This window comes from Coturnix japonica, chromosome 2 (genome assembly GCF_001577835.2).
Source record: "Coturnix japonica isolate 7356 chromosome 2, Coturnix japonica 2.1, whole genome shotgun sequence".
Taxonomy (NCBI): Eukaryota; Metazoa; Chordata; class Aves; order Galliformes; family Phasianidae; genus Coturnix; species Coturnix japonica.
Window position 1 is genome coordinate 87805505 of NC_029517.1, and position 21515 is coordinate 87827019.

A 21515-nucleotide genomic window follows, 5' to 3' on the forward strand; every position below is an offset into this window, starting at 1 on the left:
TAGCAAGTGCTGAATGAACACTATTAAATACTGCATGGGTTTTTCTGGTTCAGAAGGCCTTATTCCAAACACCAGCAATCAGCAATGCTTAGTGCAGAATGCTACAATTACTGTTGGACTGATGATTACCATCCGCGTATTTCTCTTTATATTTGTCCTTGTACCAAAACACTACATGGGTCAAAAGTTATTCCAGCTGGAAAGATAAATTTTACTTTAAGTTATCATTAACTTAAACTGGAGTAGAATCAAGCCCTGAAGCACAATAGCACATTTTCAAATCTGCCTTGCTCACACATCTTCCTGGTGAGAAACAGCAACGCTAAAGCAACAGCCATTAAAAAAAAGAAAACCCAGCCCTTCTATACATTTTACAAACACATAACCTATGAATTGCACAGAGGAATAGATGAAACTAACATATAACTGACTGAATTCCCTTACTTTGTGAACGCAGTCAGATTTTTCATCCCTTTTTAAGCTTGCAACCACTGTTTTTTGGGTTGTTTTTCTTTTTGCTAAGACCTGTTTCAAATAACACCAGTTTCATCAGAAATCCCACTTAAAAAAGAGAGTTAATCTTATTTACTTTAAACCAAAACTGACTTTGAATCAAGATTTCAAATGAATTAATACTCGCTTCAAAGTCCCTGAGCCCCTGTTTTTCCCCCCCACAAAGAAGAAGCTTTTCCATTCTATGAGGTATCCAACAGAAAGTTCAATCAGCCCCTTTATCATTGGTGTCTCTGAAAATGGAGAAGTTCTTCAAAAACACCATTAAAAATGATGCTCCTCCAACCCTACAGAAAGTCTGCTTCAGTTTTTACTTCTCCCCCAGAAGCTCAGAAAAAAAGATGCATTACAGAGAATTGCAATAGATAGACGCCACCAGTTATTTTATCCAAACAAACAACGTATCAAAGTGAACAAAAGGATAAAATGAGCAAAAATGCCTCAGAACTGAAATACCTGCATAAGGCATATTTCATGTCAAACTCCGCTTCCATCTCTAAAAAGAGTTTCTCATTTCCACTAACTTGCATCTACCAATTGAGCAATTATGCCCCATGTGGGAGTACCTTACAGTCGTTTTCTTAACATCTGCATTCTGTGTTAAATTCTAACTGAACAAGATGTCTGATATTTTTTTTTCCTTTATCTTGAACCTTCAAAGCGGTAGCTTTACCAGAGGCAAAACCACACACCAGAGAATATGAGTCATATAATAAAGAAACGACTCTTCCCCTTCTCCCTCTTCCACCCTGGAGCTATAATAACCTAAAGACACTGTATTGTAAATGGCTTCTTTGGTAATACTGATAGCACGAACAACTCATAATCATGTAGCCAATAAATGAAGATTTTTATAGTCCTTACTGTATCCATAACAAATTGCTCTTGATATATCCTGATATATGCATACACGTATATGTAATTCCAAGGCCAGTTTTAAATTGTGTTACTGTAAAAATAATTTTCACTGATATTTATGTCTGTGCACTTGTTTTCATACCATGCAAAATACAGCATAGATTACACCTTTCTCCATGGTACCTCTAAGTTATCTCAGAAGAGTAACCTCTGTACAGAAATCCCTCATTTGCTTACGATTCCATATCTAAAGATGGCAACGCTCACGTGCAATGAAACCACTGCTCAGGCCAACTACAATAAGCAGATAAGGAAGCAAACCACCTTGCTCGACCACATGAATTTCTGCTCCAAAGTGCAATAATATGGAAAACACTACTGGGGGCACTCCATTCTTTTATTTCCTTTTATATCCTCTTCTGCAGGTGAACCGTAACTCTGCAGACTGACACCCAGCATCCAATTCCACACAGGAAAACAGCTTTTGACAGTCTTATTTGAAGCCTCAATAGGAACAACAGCATCAGAAATTGTAAAGAACTAAACAGAAAAACAGCATTTACAAACATCTGCATATAAATCAGTAACAACAAACAAACACTAGAACAGGTGCGACCACCAAAGCCTTGAAGGAAAGTTAAGCTGGCATGATGCTCTTGTCAGGAGCATCTTCCAAAAAGTGAAAGAAAACAAGGCACCAATGAAGCAAACAATGCATCAGCAAATCAAAGCAAAGAGATGAGTTGTCCCTTAACGCAGAATGAAGCAGTGTTTTCTCTTCTTACCTGTGTATAGTCGAAGTCAGAAAGAGGAGCTATGCTCTTGATGTAGTCCATTCGAAATTGGTTTTCTGGGTTGGCCAATGGAACCGGGGGTATTAAAGTGCTCATAGCTGAAACTATAGTCTAGAATTGGATCAAACAGAAACAAACACGTTAATCTGGATAAATCTAAGATGCGGGATCAATAGAAGATAATCCAATCTGATCAGCAAAATAGGATTTCTCCCTGCACAATCTTAGAGAGCACAATTCTGACCATTTCCGCTACGCCCAAGCATTTAAGAACAGTATAAAGCGTGTTCTTACCACAATCGCATCTTTAACATTTTTCCGAATATCCAGTATTTTCTGTTTCTTTTCTCTGCGTTAAAACAGAAACATGAACACTTTGAGTTTGATTCCCAATGCACTCCAGTCACTTGCAGCTATCTCCCTCCCCCCCCCCCCCCCCACACTGATCGCTTGTTTATCTGCTCCTCAGTCGCTACACCAACAAACTGAAAACAACAGCAAGGCAAATGCATCTTTCTGCTTATCCCTTTTCTCGCACGGTATGAAGAGCAATGCCCATTCATCCCTCACGTTTTCTTACACCAGAGGATCGCAGCCACATCTGCAGAGCCTCCCCTGACGGAACTGGAAATCATTCTCCCATTTTTATTCATTTCCACAGCGCGCTGCGGACAGGCACTAAATGAATAACATAGAGCTGAAAGGCAGCCGATATCTGAAATTAACGCTATGGATTAATTGTGATTTCCAGGAAAAAGCACTTGGGAGAGAAAAAGATGCACCCTCAAAAAACAGGGTGATTTCTAACAAAGGTGCCAAATTAGTTTCAGTTTTACGCTAAGCCAAACACCGGAAAAACAGCAGCCGCTGTCATCCTGAATGCGGCTTGACATATATTTGTGCATCGCACACAGATGCAATATTGAGTTATTTGCTTCTATGTAAAAGTAGTCGCCATGTTGTTGCTACACAGGGGCCTGTCAAGCGCTGCAGTAGCAACAGTGTAAGGTACGGCGAGGGGGCCAGGAGCACAAACGCAAACAGGAGGCAGCCGGCATCGATTTCCTTATTCTCCCTCCCCAAAACGCAGCGCCGAGCCACCCGAACGGAGGATGCGGGCAGAAATTTCCCGACCTCGACCCTCTCCCGGCGTTTAACGAAAAACAAGCCCCGGAGCGCCGGCGATCCTTACTCTGAGTTAAACCCATTGACGTGCAGGATCCTCATCTGTTTCACGATGGTGCTTTTCCCCGACTCGCCGGCCCCTGGAAGAGAAGGGAGAGGGCGCGCGGTGACACGCGGGCCGTGCTGCGGCCGTGCAGCATCTCCCACCTCCGCCGGCATCCGCGGGTCGCGGCGCTCCCGGCCCGACCCTCCGCGGAGCTCGGACAGCTCGCTGCCCCCTCCAGCCCCCCCCGGCCCTGCCCTGCAGCCTTACCCAGCAGAAGCAAGCGGTGCGTCGCTTTGTAAGCCAGCCGCTCCTTCTGCAACTGCTTCTCTATTTTTTTGTTGGCTTCTCGCTGCGCTTTCTCATCGATACGCTGATCCTCCGTTTTGCTGTTGCCCAGACACCCCATCGCCGCCGCTCGGGAGGGATGTCAGGCTGCTGCCTGCGCGCACCGGGGTCTTACCGGGGGGAGGGGGGAGAGGGGAAGGGGGACGGCGAGGAGCAGGCTTTAAATCCCGGTATCTCCGCGGCGCTCTCTCTTCGCTTCTTCCCCCCGCTTTGCTCAAATAAAATGGTCTCTGGCCGCGCTCTGATCAAAACAGAGTTTGTTTGTTTTCCTCTCCCCGAGAGGGATGCGAGGAGCCGAGGTGGCCGCGCCGAGCCGGGAGGGGCGGGGGAGAGACCCGCAAAGCAACGCCTAACGAGCACCGAGGGGAGCGGCACGGCACGGCACGGGACGGCGCGCCGAGGCGGGCTCCTCCCGGCAGCAGCCCGGTGCCGCTCTCCCCGCTCCCTCCCCGCCGCACGCGCGATCCCTATATTTCTCCGTGAAGGGCTATTTTTGTCTCTCGAACTCAGCACTGCCTCTCTCTGCCAGACCAGGAAACGGGCAGCCCGCAGCCGCTGTGCGCGGGGAAGGCGGGGGAGAAAGGTGGGAGCCGGACCCCTCCACCTGAGGCTCCGCCGGCCCGAGGCACGCAGCCTCCGCGGGGCCCTCGCCCCCGCGCCCGCCGACCCCCGCCGCCCCCGGCCCCGCCGCGCCCCGCGGCCCTCGCCCGCCCGCCGGCCCTGCTGCCGCGAAAACCTGGAGCTGGCATCCGCCGCCCGCTGGAGGCAGCCGGCGCGTCGGCCCGCGGCTCCCGGCCTCCTCCTCCTCCCGAGGAGGCGGCCGGCCGCCCCCCGCTGAGCCCGCCCCGTAGCCCCGCGGCCCCGACGATGCGCGCCGCTCGCAGAGCCGCCAAGGCGAGGGAGCGGCGAAGAAAGGGTGGGCGAATAGCCTCGCGCGGCTGGAAATACCGCCGCCCTTTATTTCCACATATTGCTATTCCTCCTGACTGCCGAAGCTGCGCTATCGCTGTGGAGGCGAAAAGAAGATCAGGCAGCGCAACACCTGTGCTTGCCTCTGTGTTCAGGAGGCACCATGGCACCCAGGTGCCAGGTACAGAATCACAGAATTATCAAGGTTGGAAAAGACCTAGAAGATCATCTAGTCCAACCATTACCAATACTTCCCGGCTAAATCATACTCCTCAACACAACACCATACCTGTGCTGATGGCCCTGCTCAGTCTAGAACATGGACACTGTTTCATTCTCCTCTTCACACCGGCAGTGAGTGTGAGGGGCGAATATTGCAGGCAAAAATCCACAGGTTCTGCCAGACCAAACGAGGCGTTTGTTAGCATCACACAACCCGTGTTTTAGAGCCGAATGTTTCTTCCCCATTTCCATTTTCTGTCCACTGACACAGCTGGGGCTGGAAGCTCAGTTCATGCCGCCTGCAGCTTGTGGGGCTGCAGGGTGAATGGCTCTAGGAAGGAGACACACAGCTTGCTGCTGTTCACTGTCAGAAGGGACAGGATAGGATGCACAAGATGCATGGAGCCGTATTTATTCCCTATTTGAATGCTTAACTTGTTATGTCCCAAATCTGGATGGTTTTGGCCTTGTTTCTTCCCCAGATCCTTCTTAGCAGTTTTGTTCCTGTATATACTAAGGAAGAGAGATTAGATGTGGGTTTATTCCCAGCTGAGACAAGGCTCAGGGCCAACAGGACTTGACAGGTTCGTGGTATATCCTGCTTTTACCTTTCTCTGAAAGAGGGAAAGTGTTTCTCATTTCCTCTCTCCCCTTTGCAAACCCCATGACCCCTTTGGGTCTCTTCCTCCTGAGAAAAGATCACACAGTTGAAGAACGACACGTGCAAGTGACCTGTGCCCAGAAACAACTTTTGGCTGTCATTATATTCTCACTCTTCCTATTTTATTTTCCTTCCCAAATGCGGCACTCCTTATTCTGGCACATTCAGAACTACAAAACCCTAGAAATAATAGCAAAGGCAGGAGCAGCTCTCACCCTCTTTGCACACTGCACATTTTGGTTTTTCCCCCAGAGAGAAATCAAAGTTATCACATGCATACGTGTCTTCTGCAGACAGAAAAACCCAACTGTGAGCCTAAACGGGATGCTATCCATCATCAAGGGTTTCAGCAATGCTGTTTTAGCAAACAAGCTTCTAGAACAAATCACACATGGATAGAAGCAAAATCTTGGGAATGCAAGGAAAAGGAGATTCTCTCTGCTCTTCCCAGTCAGCCAACATGGCATTCTCCTCCTCATGTTCCTGGTCCTCTTGAAAGCAAGATATTTTGCACTGATCCTGCTCTGTCAGATCATTATATATATCTATATAAGCACGTATACATAGAAATTCATGTCCCGCTCTCCTTTGCAGGTTCCTACTGCAGGTTGATGAACCTCAGGCTGAGTACTAGTGAGCCCAAGTTATAAGCACAGAGGTTGTGCTCATACACTTGAATGGAAGAAAACTGATAACTCAGCTATCGCCCCTGCCATAAAATCACAGAGCAGCTTCTTTTGTCCATTTTGTCCGGACTAAAACAAGAGGGGGAGCTAAGCAGTGGGAAAACAGACTCTTCCTGCTTGTCACTCTTCCTGCCTCAGCTTTCACAGGGGTCTCTGACCTCCGTACTGTCACTGTCCTCAAGTCTGGGCACTGCACTAGCCGGGTAATGCTGCGTGACCTGAGCTGCCTCTCCCCACTGACCTCTCTTTTTCATGCTTTTACTCCACCTCATTGTCAAACCACAGACTGAAAAGAGCAAAATAAATGGTTATTTGCATAGGCATTCAAGAAAAATGATTTCTCCCCGGTAATAAATTCTTGGTAAGTTTGTCTCCCTGCAGCTGTCAAATATTAACACAAAAGTACACACTCCCTGGAATGCTACATTTGGATTTTTCTAAGATACATGAACCAGGAACCTGAAAAATTACGACTCTGGCTGTATGAAAAATACTGACTGTGGATCTGGTAAATACACGAGCACACACTATGCAGAGAAGTGAAAGCCACAGTAAAAAATCTGACCTTTCTCCTGATATGTTTAAACCCATCACCTCAGAGAAGTCCTTATAAAAACTTTGAGGGGAGCTCCTTGCCCTGATGAAGGAGGACAAGGTCTGTAAGTCAACGCTGACTCTGAATTGACCTCATTCCCTGGATTAAAAACAAACTCAGTGATGCAGGAATCAGGAGGGGGCAGTTCTTTGGCTCCCCGACCCATCTGTAACATCTCCATTCCTACGCTGTGCTTTTCCAATTACTGCCAAATTGCTGGCCTGGCAAAGCAGCCCCTCTGCTGCTCCTCTGTGAGGCACTGAAAAGCACAGGTGAGCACAGCAAAAGGGAGGTGAAGTGGTCTGGTGGAAGTCTGTGGAGTAAAAGTAATCAAGCTTGAAGATAAAGCAGAGTTTTCCAAAGAAAAACTAGAGGTGGCAGCCAGCAGAAAGGAGGATGACCGCCTTTTGCTCCAAGAGAGCAGTTGTGAAGGGGAGGATTGGCTCCAAGAAGCGTGCTAGCTGGACAGATGCTCCACAGAAACCTGCATGGAAAAGCATCAGGCAAAGAGCAGCTTTGTGGTATGACCACACTAGAGAAAGAGGACAATCCTCTTCCACTACAGCTGGCTGTTCCTTATCCAAGCTGGTTTCTCCTCATCCACATCCTGGGAGGAAACAGAGAATGGGTAACTACTGGTGTGGGAATCCCAGTCAGCTCAGTCTGTGTTCAGACTGGTAAGATAATTCATGTGCTTGATTTTTCAGACTAGAAATCCCTTTCTGCAAAGACAGACTTGCACGGCAGCTCTGCACACAATTCCATCTGTCAGTACTCAGGGCAGAAGTTGCTGACTAAGACTGAAATGCAGCAAGGGCCTAGTCACATTGAATAAGCTGAGTAACCTTGTGTAGTTCAATTATTACATATTACAGTCAAGTAATACTGTTAAGCTACATGACACAGAAGCTTTTGAAATGAGAAAAAGGACAAGACCTCATATCATGAATTTGTGACCCACTATTAAGGGATATGTTGCATGGTCAGAAAAACAGATGCTTTCATGGCAGTATCCCCAGTTATGGGATGTTTTACTTGATTTGGGTCTCCAAGGGCACTCCCAACCCCCTCCTAAATTAAATAAGTGAAGTAATACATTCACAATTTGAGGCAATCAAAAATTAATTCTAATTGGTTTTTTAGTTTAACATTAAACAGATTTAAGTGAAGCCAAGTTTCGCTACGCTCATATCACCTCAGCTTATAAGATAATTCATTAACAAATACAGAAGTATGCTAGAATTATTGCTGCAGTTGCTACTTGAAAAAGTAGAGGAAAAAATCTATATGGGGAACATGTCCTGGATTCCCTGCAATGTGCTGACCAACACCTTGCACAGCTGTAACAGTGAAGCTGAATCATTTATCTTCAGTTTATAATGAATTTTGTATATCATAAAGAATTCTGAATGTCACAGTAAATGCTCAGGTTGACTATCATGATCTCTCTGTTTGACCAGGAGTGAAAAACAGAGGAAGAAATACCTGTTAAGACACTGAACATATGCAAGACATGCCTTAGCCTCACCTTTAACTCGCACGTGTCGGCCGAACTCTGACAGTCACAGCATGTTCCGACATCACCTCCATTTATCAGGCCACACTCTGCTAAGCTGGGTTGTCACCACATTTACCCCAATCACATCCAATCTGTACATTGTATGTGCTCTTATCACTTCCCATCTTGATGTAAATACAGAGATACACTTCAGCTTTTTGGGTTTTATCTATTCTGCCTGAGAAATTAAGAGAATTAAGGCTGGCTCATTTTTATTTAAAAAGTCTCTACATAGTTATGTTATTGATGCCCAAATTCAAAGCTATGCTTCAATTCTTCTGGATGCTGTAATGATCAACAATGTCCCCCAACAGAAAGTCTTTATGAATTAAGGCAATCCTCTCATACAGGTCTGTTTATATGAATCAAGGAATTGGGCAACTATTTTTTAGTGGGTGCACTGTAACGCATCTGCAAGCCCCAGAAGCACTGGTAAGTTCAAAGCAAGCAAGTCTGTATTCTAGCCCTGCTTAAGGATCCCTGCATGTTACTGCACATGAGTAATTGGTAAAAATGGCTTCAGGAAATAACGTTGCCAGGCTGTGTGTAGCCTCATACCCTGATCTGCATCAACAATCTTTATTGCAGGAATACAACTTGTGCTTCACTGCATGAGTCTGGACTAGTAAGTCCAGATGAAACATCACACTCACTGAATAAATACACAGTGTTTTTCCCCTCATTCATCTGTCTCGTCTTACCCCATACACTGCTTGTAACACATACTTGTTGTGTCATGCTCAGCTTGGCCTTTTGTGGTATAGATCTGAGGATTGTTATAGGTATTTTTGTGGTATATGTGTGTAAAGCAGATGATCTCTTGGATTAAATAGCTATCACATGTTTGTTTGTAATTGAAGGGACATGACTCGTTGACCCAAGCGGTCCTTTCTAAAACCAGGTTTATACTGGAATTTAACTTTCCAGACATGAATTTCTTAGGACAGCTGAAACAATAGATATGAAGACTGAGCAGGCTGACTACCTACATAGATTTTATGAGTATTCTGACTATGAGTATGTATGACTTTCTGAGTATTCTCCTATGGAGAGGTGGAAAACCTCTCCTGTATAGGAGAGTACAACCATTTAGCTATCTTCTTATTCTGCTATTCTTTTATTCACTTGTCCTATTACCTGCTGGTCCTAAAATTACAAAGGTATCCTGATGGAACCCTTACAGAATGCCTTAATGAAATATGAACACATTTAATTTGACCTATTTTTACTAAAAAGCTAAAGCTTTCTTTCAACACGCACTGGGCTGTTTGTGTAGCATGGGTTAGATTCTTCGGAGCATATATTTGTTTAGTCTATCCTAAAGATCAGGAGCCTAGATGAAATCTCATAGGAGTAGATCATTTTATTTGGGATGAAAGGTGATAGGAAATATTGGTGTGTGCATGACAGAGAAGGAGAAAATGTTGGAAAGTCTGGAGAACTTACAACAATTTTGGAACAGGTCCCTTATAAATAATAAATCAGTTATTGTGGAATCTGAGACTTGTAATAGTACAAATACAAAAGTGAAGTGGTGTAATCCAGCAATCTCAGCTAATACCACTGTTCATACACCACACTGAAGTGCTTAACAATTCGGAACAACTCTGTCCTAGTCCCAGTTCTCATACACAATATGTAAATACGAACCAAGCCTGAAACACTTTAAGTCTTCCTATGTGCAATCTCTTTCTGCTCAGAATCAGCTACAGCAATCTGTCACCTGTGTCACTAAACACAATGGCAAGATGTGCTTCCATTTCTTTGCAGCCTATTCTTCATAACAGGCAGATCTTCAAGAACTGCATTTCTGATCCCGATGCCATGGCACAAAAGCTACTGTAATAAGAAACGGCTTAACCCATCAGCCACAATGTCAGCACAATTACTAACACTAATAAAGATACCATCATAATCTGCTAATAAAGGATCATTAGATACATGATGACTGCTGTATTCTTTAACGTAGCTCTTTTACATGGCCGCTAATTGAGTACACTTGATTTCAACAAAAATAACCACTATAAATTTCCATTTACAAATCTGTTCTTAACCTTTAAACAGCTTAGGGTGCTGCCTGCTCACGTAGGGAAATCAGCTATTAATAGGTTACCCCTGCAAAACATTTACCAGAAATACAAACCAGTGTAACGTTCTGCGTACAAGGAAGACAGCTTGGAAGAATGCACTTCAGGATGCTCTATCTGAACATGTCAATGACACTGAGCTGGGTGAAAACTTCCCTGAGCCACTGAAATGTTTGTGTTCCATACCACGACTTACAGTGTTTGGCAACGGACACCTTACGTTCAGAAAGATTCAAGGATTACATCTGTAGAACACAGTACAGCACATAAATGTTTTCTATGTTGTTCATTTTAAAATCATTCAGGCTGCTAAAGCCAATGGTAAGATAGCAAATATCTAAACATGAGTTGTCACTGCATCTCAGATGCAGCTCCTCTATATGAACATACTGTCACACAGTCATCATTAGAAAGATTGATTTCAGGATAAATTTGACCTCAAAATGACCATGAGCTACCAGAGTGCCACACCATGAGAATGAAGACTGGATACATGGAGAAAGTTCTGCACCAGAGGGCAAAGGGCATGGTACAGGCTGCTCAGGGCAGTGGATATGGCCCCAAGCAGCCTGAGTTCAAGAAGCATTTGGACAATGTTCTCAGACATAGGGTTTGAATTTTTGGTGGTCTGTATGGGGCTGGAAGTTGGATTTGATCCTTGTGGACCCCTTTCAACTTAGGATATTCTGTGATTCTATGAATCAAAACAAAGTAAAACAGAACAGCCCAGTAAATGTCAAGTAGGATATCCCTTATATTTCGCTATTGTGGTCACCCCCATTCAAGAGAAACAATGGCAAGCTGGCACAGGTTGAGAGAAGAGCTATGAGGAGATAGGGAAGGACATCATGGTATTAGATAAGAGCCCAGGAGGATCAGGCCACTGATCTCTGTGACTACCAGCAATAAGCATGTGGGGTGCGCAGTAGCCTGGGGTTTGCAATCAGCCTGGGCCAGCAGGGCTGGGACTTTCTGATTTCACTTGACAAAAATCAAAGGTGTAACAATGCTTTCAAGAGAAGTATAAGAGAGTATTCCCGCAACTAGGAAATACTATTTAATAAAACACAATGCAAACTGCTTAATCTAATTTAATAATTCTGCCTTGAGATGCAAGGAGACCAAAAAACCCAGCATTGTGAGCCCTCAGACGAGCAGGGACTGCAGAAAACCACATCTCCTGACCAGCCCCTGGTACCGAGCAGCAGTGCTGTCCTAGGGAAGGATGACAGCTGGAGACAGAGGCCCCTCTCATCAGCCATCTGATGTTGAAGCCCTGTCCTGCCGAGTGGAAGAGGCCACATGTGGCAGGCGTCCACACACCTTCCGAACTTGTTCCTTCTATTGTGTCAACAAACAATAGCCTCGGACCTAATCTGTGAATCTCCTCAGGCTTGCTTCATGCCTTTACCATACTGCTTCCCTAGTTTGATTTACCTCCTCTGTTTTCTACAGATTTCTAAACCATCAGATTACTTCTCTGTGTGTTCTGCAGACAGTGAGTAAAAAGGAGAAAAGCTATCATTCAAGCATCAAGTGTCAAGTATGTAAACGTTGAGGTTTAATACTGTTACTTTCCATGCATAGTCTCTAAGATTTTATGTGATTTATAACATTGGTGGTTGTCTTCAATGAACAGCACAGAACTCACAGCCAAATTTTAACCCCATCCCCCAAAAAGTGATGCTGAGTCAACATACTTTCAATAGTTTTAAGTTCTGTGCTTCTCTTCCTGCAAATCCTAAGTACTTTCAATTGCCCGTGGAAATCTGAACTAGCGCTAGTTCATAAGTTATATTACATGATGTTAGACCTTATATTTATGGCAATTTGTTGCCATGAGCTTACTGAAGGTGAAGGAGATATTCAAGCCCTGTCTGGATGCCTACCTGCGCAACCTACTGTAGGGAACCTGCTTTAGCAATAGGTTGGACTCGATCTCCTGATGTCCATTCCCTGTGATTCTGTGATCCTATGTATGTTGTTTTGGAATATACTGAGTGGATAAGTTGCACTTTAAAAATTCAAAGTATTGACAGATATACAAATGCACACAGATGCCTATTAAGTAAGGGAATTATTTGGTTTTTGAAATTACACTATCAGATTTCAAGAACTAAAGCTTAGAATCATTCAAAGAATTAGAATGACCTTAGAAAATGATTGTCTTAATTGCCTGTTATCAAAACAATTAAGACAATTTAAAAAGTCAGTCTTTATCGCTAATCACTACTTTGGCACTCCTTTGGCTTACTTATAAGTTAGGCAAATCCATGCTGCACTATGATTAAATGATAGCCTACATTTGGAATCTGCTCACTCAAACATTTTGGAAGGGAATATTACATTGCCAGTAAGAAAAGCAACCTCTGCTATGGGCCACATGAAAATAGGCTATAGTCATGCCTAATAGACACCAACACTATGTCCAACAAGGGTTAAAGCCACATGCAGTATGCAAAATGTTATCATCAACACCAAACTTAACCAGCTCCAGTGAAAAAGACCAACTCTTACGATGCAGTTTGGCTGGCTAAATGCTGATTGCTACAGCCAAGCTTCTTACCAGCTATGAAGCTTATATAACAAATCAAATGTGGGGTGCAATGTATCTCAGTAATGCAGATGTTTAAAATAAAAAAAAATACAAACAATACTATATTATTATCTAATGGATTCCTCCCCTGAAATGCTTATTTCTCTACATAGAGTATAAATGGATTCAAGGTGAATTAATCTAGAGATATAATAATCAGTGATCAGAAGTCATTGTGAAATAGAAATAAAGGTTACTAGCAGGAAATACAGTTGAGCAACTGCACTGCATGGTGGCAAGCCAAAATGTGTGTATTCCTAGTGGTGTGTTAATAACTTGGAAAGTAAAGCCAGAGAGCGGGTGACCAGTGAGTTTCACCATGAGAAAAGCTTTTACACTCAATTTAGCACTTCTGCTCATGACCAATCATTTTCAGTGGCATTTATGAATCCACTTCTTTCCTAAGAAAATAAGTTAATGTTAATGTATATTTAGATGTTTCTCTTCACCTAGAATGGTTCTTTCATCGTGGTGCTGTCCAGCATTCTAATCAGTCTCCATGAATCCACTGGTTCTCTCAGTTGATAAGCTGTCCATTGACCTCAGCTTATGAGAAATGCCATAGGGGCAAAAGGAAAAAAAAAAGCAGACATTATAAATTACCCTGCAGCAGAGATATCGTGACCATATGTTACTTCTTTCAGAAGCTGTCACCATGACCTTTTAGTGCCCGATACAATTCCCTCCTTCCTGATCCTACCTCAACTATGGGTTTGTACAATTTGAACAAAATGCCCCGTGAGCACTGATGCCAATATGTATGAAAATTAGCATTAACCTATCAATGCACTGTGGCAGTCCTGAATTTCCCTAAAGATAAAACTGAAAAGCAAGCAGCAGATAACAACTTCCTCCTTCTCCATGTGGAATGACGTAAGTAAAAGCCTAAGCTAATAGGTATGTTGTCAGTGCATTACTGACAACACACACACACACACGCACAAGAATGCTGGTCTTTTAGTACGAACTCACCTCATGTGGCTCTGTTTCCTTCAAATCCTTTATCTATTCCTTCTCCCAGAAGAAAACCGCACTAATAAAAATAAACCTTTGCTCTGTCTGTGTGCCAGACCCACGTGTTAGAGAATGTTTTTCCTCTCTGTTGGTGGCACATCTTGTATGAGAGTTCAGAAACAATCACCTTGTGAGTGAGAAATTAAAAGCTGAAATCCAAACCTTCTTATAAAGTCTCAGTCTTTTCAAAATAGGAGACAAAGTACACGACCGAGCCAAACTATTTCAGACAAACATCAGCTTGAAACTCTACAATCTCATTTTGATATTACGTTAGAAATATTTGTCAATTCATTCATAGTCCACAACATCTCCTCCAATCTCCAGCACCACTGCAAGCCAGAGACCTGAACTACGTTTTTCTCCTACACCCTTTCTAGATAAATCACATTCATCTTGATTGAAACAAAAGTTAAATTATCTCTCATAAACACTCATTATTATTATTATTATTATTATTATTATTATTATTATTATTATTATTATTATTATTATTATTATTATTACTATTATTTCCTAGCATGGGTTTTTTAACTGGCTATGCATGATATACTTGCCACCTTCCATTTCTGGGACAGCCTATTTTGCTTTCTCCATGACCAAATTAATTCTCTTATGCCAAGTGCCAAAATCCCATTTTGCAGCCCTACTCTCATTTGGGTTTGTTATTTGCTTTACATTTACTTTCCCAGCTACTTTGTGAGGTCTTCTCTGTGGAACCCGACTTCCATAACTTCTTGTACTAAAAGAGTTGTCTGTATACTGACCTGCTTACAGAGCAAACATACATGTTCCCAAGGATCCTCCAAGTAAGAGGATAGATACTCCTTTGAAGAGTGCCTAGATCTGTGGTTACACACAAAGAACATCTTTTGAACTTGAAGCTAACAGGTTAAGTTCAAAGTATCTGTTTATATGTTTGAGTAATTGGAGTCCACCTGCGACTACCAGGAATTTTACCACACTGCTTCAGTGTGCAAGATGGACCTCGCTCTTTGATATTCCCCTTCTGGGGGGTAGAGAGTGGCATTAAATAATAATAATAAAAAAGGACCTGTAGTTCCTATGTAAAAATCCCTCAGAACCTAGATTCAAGCTACTGAAAGTCAGCAGAAATTCAGCATGACTGGCTGTGATGCAGAATGACAGCCCAGTGATGAGGTTAACTGCAAGAGAAGATGCATCCTCGCTCCTGTTTTAATCCTTAGTTCCTGACAGGACAGACAGCCCGAATATGAATTATTGCAGGGGTGAGAGAACTGGAAGCATGATAGAGGTTTGCTTTGAACTTGAACAATCTGCAGCAGAGGACTCAGTATGACAGCCCCCAGAATTCACCGAGCCACTGCTGGGTGTTCACATATCTCTTCACAGCAGCCCAGGGGCAGTGCTGGTCACAACAGCGACTGCCTCATTGCAGTCAGCAGCGAAGCAAGGTCAAGCAGCTGGAGCAAACTGAATACATCCTGGTCTACAATTGCTCTGAAACACCACTGAAATTTTTATTTAGATGGCTATCTTTAGAATAGGAAGTAAGTACATTAAGCAATACTACCTTCCTTTTCTTTCTGCGCCCCAGTCCCTAATACTTGCTTTCCATAACTAACTGTCAGAACTCATCTCTCACTTTTCGAAAGATACATTCTCTAATTCTTATACAGCACCTCCTTGAAAAATGACTTTTCTCTTCTCTTTAAACGATCTCTGCTCTTACTTTCACCCTTTTTACTTCCTTTTTACCCCTTCGATACCTGCCATCCACGGCAACAATCAGTGCCGGCAGCATCAGGAAATCACACAGATGATTTCACAGAGTTGTGTAAGAGCTTGTAACCATTATAAAAGAACACAATATGAACTCCCCCAAACCCTCCCTCCCAATTTTCATGCTTATGAGATGAAGCTGTCACCAGAAGTCTGTTCTCCTTTCTGACACAAACGACACACGTTTCAGGAGCTTGCACTGAATATGTAATTACCTAGCGACGGGAGCTAGCCCTTGAAACTCTCCTTCCTGATTTATGGGGCATAGAAATCTCTCCGTCAAAGGAGGCAATAAGTAAGTCTTCCGTTTCCTGAAAAAGTTAAGTTCAGAGATCAGTACATAAAATCCTGAAGAGCAACTCCATTTCTTGGTGCACCTTTTAAGTGGAGAATGAGGTTTGGAATGATCTCTAATAAAAGAAAAGCAGACACTCCCTACCTTCAAATACATCTTTCAAGACTAACTCAATTAGAAAGTTCTTCTTTAGAAAGAACCTGGAACACTCAGAACAGAAATGAGCATACGCTGTGCAAGCTTGTTGTTATTAGACAGAGCGTGTCGTTGGATATATCCCAAACAACTACCGTTGCTGAAAAATCAGGTTGAAAACAAGAAAAACAGGGCAGTCGTTCCAGCTGCTGGATTATTGTTTTTTGCTCAAACAGAAATACATACTGTCTTAAAAATGCTTCTCCTATCTTTTCAGTGCCTTATCCATATCTTAGCAGTAGATGCAGTTATCATCAGCAATAATAATCAGTGCATTTCTGTTGGAGTGCAGAATGAATAACCTTCAACCTAAGTCTGAAGGCCAGGTGGCTAACCTGAGAGAAGCAATTTACACTGCTGCTTTCCAAATACATGTTACACTGTATATTTAATTAAAAGGTTTTAGACTCCAAGTCTGTAACAGGGAAAAAAAGATTAAACATAACAAACGTGACTTATGGAGATGACCTCAGAGTTAGAGCATAGGAGGGACTTGGCTGTGGAACAGACAACTCCTGGAGCGGTTCCAGGACAACAAACTCCCTTTATTTTTTTCAATTAGATGATCTAACAGACCCCGTGATGATCCAGCACAACAAACAAATTGTCTGAGAACACGCCAAATAGTAAAAAATAAACACTAAAACATGAGTTTTGGCACTCAGTACCAGGAATTCACACTCATTAAAAGGGGGCTTTTCTGCAAATAAAATCCAGTACTGTAATACAGAGTAGTGGATTCCACCCTTATGACTATAATAAGATCCTCTTGTTCTACAAAAACTGACAGAGCTCACTGCAAGAAATTAAGAAGTTGAATCCAGAGTCTGTCCTTCATCAAAGAAGTGAAATGTTTAGCAAGCTTCCAATTCAGGTACATTTCAGTGTTTAGGAAGAAGGCAGTTTGAATGAAAAGCCAAAACAAAAACAAACCCTAAGGAGGATCATCTAAGAACTGATCTCTGTGTAAAAATTGCTCGTGTGTTTGATATTCAGTTTTGACAACACGGTACAGAAACCTGAGAGAAAAGACACACACACACACAGACACTCTCCTGGGCACATACACACAAAGACTTTAAAACAGTAAAAATGTCCAGCCCAGAAGTAAACTGAAAGGTGAAATAAAGCCACAATATATGTAAAATGGGAAAGAAACAACAGCAGTTTACTAGTGGGAATAAAGCGCTGCGCAGGACAGAGCTGGCTGCCTGTCTCCCAGTGTGGCCCAGTGCACAATTCATGCATTTGAGATACATTTTCCCCCACTTGCTTTCTCAGCTGAAAAGCTAATGAAGTCTCAACAAACAGACTTAAGCTCAAACATCATTAATTCTGCTATTAAGGTATATCGCTGAGAGGTTCTCCCACTTATATAGTTATCAAGAGCTTGGCAACAAGGACATTTATAATTCATTTCTCTCGAGAAGGAAAGAAAGACCGGATTTTTATTGCAGATCACTGGCTGTGTAATTCTGTGCAGTTTCAAACACCAGAACAGCAGCAACAAGAAGACGGAAACCTCAAAATAAGAACACAATAGGCTGCTGCCAAAATGGCACCAGCAATTATGCCATAGGTCCACAAAACAGAATGTATCAATTAATCAATCAATCATCCAAAGCATAGCTTCTGATTAAAATTAACAAAGGCCTCTAGAATAGGATAATATCAAGCACCTCTAAGGCTTCAGTGAAGCTACAGCATCATACTATGAGTATGGCTGCAGAATCACATCCAAAGCACAGAGGTGTCTGCTCTAAAAGCCAGGCTGAAGACCTGCTCTCTGAAGCCCTCTTTTACTCTTTCTGTTCCAGTCCTTTTTACTGCCCTAGCCCTTCCTTTTCCACAATGTCCCACTGACACATGCATTACTGGTCCAAAACCCATGTTGTTGTATGTTTGGCATGCTTTGGTCACAAGATGGTAAGCAGTTACATACGTCTTCTTCTAAAAGGATACCCAGTATGAGAAGTGGGAGTCTGCATTTGGATGGTTGGACTAGATGATCTTGTAGATCCCTTCCAACCTTGTGATTCTATGATTCTATGATTCATTTTGGACACTGAAGACATGTGCCTGGTTGTCTGATGGGGAGCGACTGTAACACAGAAGACTCTCCCATAGGCTCTTGAGGAGGTGCGGCCTGCTCCAGTTGGAAATGGGCATCACCACAGATAGCAGCGTGGTTTTGGCAGAAGGCACAATAGTAGGGTTCAAGCTGTACATCCCTTTTGAATATAAAAAAGGGGATCTAAAGTTGTGTGGAACATTTTTGTTACCTGTTTAATTTTTTTTTAAAGAGACATGTTTGTTTCCTGTTTAATTTTTTCCCAGTTTAAGAGACACTTTTGCAGCTACAGCAGTAGAGCCGAATGCCATGTAAAGAACTGGTGAGCAGCAAATTATTGCTCTAAGGTACCGATAAGCAATTAGGGCTGTCCATTGTGGGTTAAATGCAAAAAGTCTGGTTTCCACAACAGTTGCTCCCTAAGCTCTCTGCTTAAATGAAAGGGAAAAACAATAAACAACCCGTTAGTTTTGGAGATTTAGCCTCCAAGCTTACGCAAGGTGGTTGCAAAACATGCTGTAAGGTTGAAGTGTGTAATACTGTACAGTGTGAAGATAGCAGAGCCATTGTAAATGATCACCTTGGAGCAATATTTACATATTCAAACAGTTTTCAAGAAAGCTTTCACAGTACAAGCAGGAGACCGATCTGTGAGGAACAACTTCTTTTTCAGTGACTCCAAGATCCTGGAGCACTTGGTGCTGCACAGTTAGTCCTGGTTGTAGCATCATCATCTAGATAAAGCAGTGATGGTGGCCGATGTTCTGCTGTTAGTAAGCAGTATTTAACCTCAGGACAATGGCTTCCATGAACACAGATCTCACCACTGTTTGGGATTATGAAAAACAGCAGCTGACTACCTCCTCACATTCAATATGTAGCACAACAGAACTGGTAGGTGGCCCTATTGACCTTACTGTATCACTACTGCCACCACATTCATGCACACATCCTAAGGAGGGTGCTCCCCACCACCACCCTGCTGCTGTTTCTCCAGTCCCAGTTCCTTCTGCTTTCCCTGTAAATCCTCCAATCCCAGCATCAACCCATCTACCTCCCACAGATCCATTTCCTGCCTAGAACATGTCATCAAAACATTTCTACCCATCTTATTTTCTTAATCTCTGAAGAATACCTGACAACCATTGAGGTTGAGGGGGCAGAATTTTTCCTAGATACCTCATCATTTCATTAATATTTAATTTCATTGCTCCTTTGATCCCCTCTCTGAAGAGAGTCTCTATAAATATCAACTCTCGGATCTCTAGCACTGACATCAGAGCAAGGATCCAAATTTTCTCTCTAAATCCACAGATGCATACGTATTGAATTTTAAAACATCAACATTTTAAGAGGCATCTCTAGTATACTTAGTGATTCTTCTTTCAGCTCTAGCTTGTATGTTGTACCAGAACATAGGTGTAAAGGCAACATTTAATATAACTATTTGTCTTTAAGTATTTCAAGGTAAATTTTAAATCTGAAAAAGCTTTGGTAGATAAAAGTGAAGGATAGCAGAGATAACACCGAGGTGGACAGAGGCTTGATGCAAAACACCAGCAAGAAGGGTGAGTGAAGGAATATATACCTGGCCAGGTCTCAGCACTGCACTAATTGGAGATGAAATACAGTGACTGAGAGGCTGAACAGGGAGATGCAGCAGTGAGAGGATCACTGTGAGAAAGCAGCTGAAATGCTATCTACCATCCACATCAAAGTCAGAACAGTTCAATTTAAGCTCAGCATACACAAACAAGTCTGAGATCTGTCCAGAGCAAGCCCAGGAACAACTGAAAACAACAAACGGAGTTCTTGTGAAAAGAGTACAGAACGTGATCACAGGCATTTGAAAAGCTTTTGGAAATCAAACTATTTTGAATACTTTCTTTTTAAATGCAAGTATACCACTGTATGTGTCAAAAGCAAAACATAAAGCCCTATTTTCTTTTGCTAAGCTAGAATTATAGGCTCTCAGATGGCATATATGTAGAGATCCACAAGCTGATTTCCCTACTTTGGTCCCTTTCCGAGTTCCTCAGCCCTTCCTTGATGTGAGTAGCCAAATAACTCTCTTTACCTACCAACAGATATATAAAGATAAAACATTCTCATAAATCCATTGTTAAAGGAGAGAACCAGACAAAACATAACTATCATGAGAATAATCTGCTATTCTCCCCCTGATCATTTCAGCTCCTCAGTTAACCTTCCCAATGAAACTTACGGAAGGCCTTTTAGAGTAGAAGAATTGTCTGATGATTATCTTTGATCCACTACTCCCTAAGCACATCCAAAGAACTATAAAAAGAGCAGAGAGATGCTACTCCCCTTTGCAGAAATCATGCTGCCAAGAGGAGTACTTACTTCTCCCTAAGCAGCATAACAGTTCATCCAAGCAATCCATTCCAGGCTCTATTTGTGTTTATGACAAATAAACGTTTTTAATTGGTAAGATTTTAAGGTGGATTGCTTGACCAGCAAGCACAAATTCTATCACACAACAGGAAATGTCAAGGATTGTCCTGGATGAGAACTAAGAAAAAGAATGTGTTAACATAACTAACAGCTGCCACTCCCTCCCCCCTCTCTTCCCCCCCATGAAGAACCACCTCTTCAGTAACTCTACAAAGCCAAATTTCCACTGACACATGTAAGCAGGTAAATGCTTTCCATTTAAAAAGGCACTTTTAAATAGTTCTGAAAATCAAACATAACAGCTTTTCTAGACTGCCCTAAAGTTAATACATTCCCTGGGGATTGGAGCAGAGGCACGGGGAAGGATCTGTTAGCTCTGATGCTCCTAAATCAAGCATCTCTAATGCTGAGACATGATTAACTTTCTCTTTGCCTCCAAATTTGAACTCTTCAGAATGTTGCTGTTCTTGTTCTAAAGAATGAAAGTGTCAGATCTAACCATGAAAATTGGTCTCAGTGCTTTCCCATGTTCAGAGTTCAGCACTCACTGTCAAAAAAAGCTAAACAGAAAACAAGATCTGGAGCCCAAATGTTAGCCCAGGCACAAGCTTTATACTCATGAGACAGTGCATCTGCAAAAACTATACACCCAGATGAATTTCTATCTTATCTGTTTTCATTCACTTGAGCAGAGTGGATGGAAGAGACAGGCTAAGCACTGAATTTGAACTGTGCTCAGTTTGAACAAAATGACTCACAGAAATTT

The 21515-nt window shown here is 42.6% G+C and overlaps 1 protein-coding gene across 2 annotated transcripts in view; it reads right to left on the minus strand.

Annotated features, from left to right (window-relative positions):
• Window positions 1-21515, minus strand: part of GNAL (G protein subunit alpha L) — a 166810-nt gene that overhangs the window by 100984 nt on the left and 44311 nt on the right. Inside the window, exons 1-4 of one of the 2 annotated variants that reach the window (XM_015855232.2) lie at window positions 3604-4322; window positions 3358-3430; window positions 2460-2514; window positions 2157-2276 (exon numbers count right to left, since the gene is read on the minus strand). In XM_015855232.2, the coding sequence (XP_015710718.1) occupies window positions 2157-2276; window positions 2460-2514; window positions 3358-3430; window positions 3604-3742 (387 nt within the window). In that variant the 5' untranslated portion in view covers window positions 3743-4322. Of the gene's footprint in view, window positions 1-2156; window positions 2277-2459; window positions 2515-3357; window positions 3431-3603; window positions 4323-21515 lie in introns of those variants that run through there. The other variant, XM_015855233.2, reaches the window with a different exon arrangement.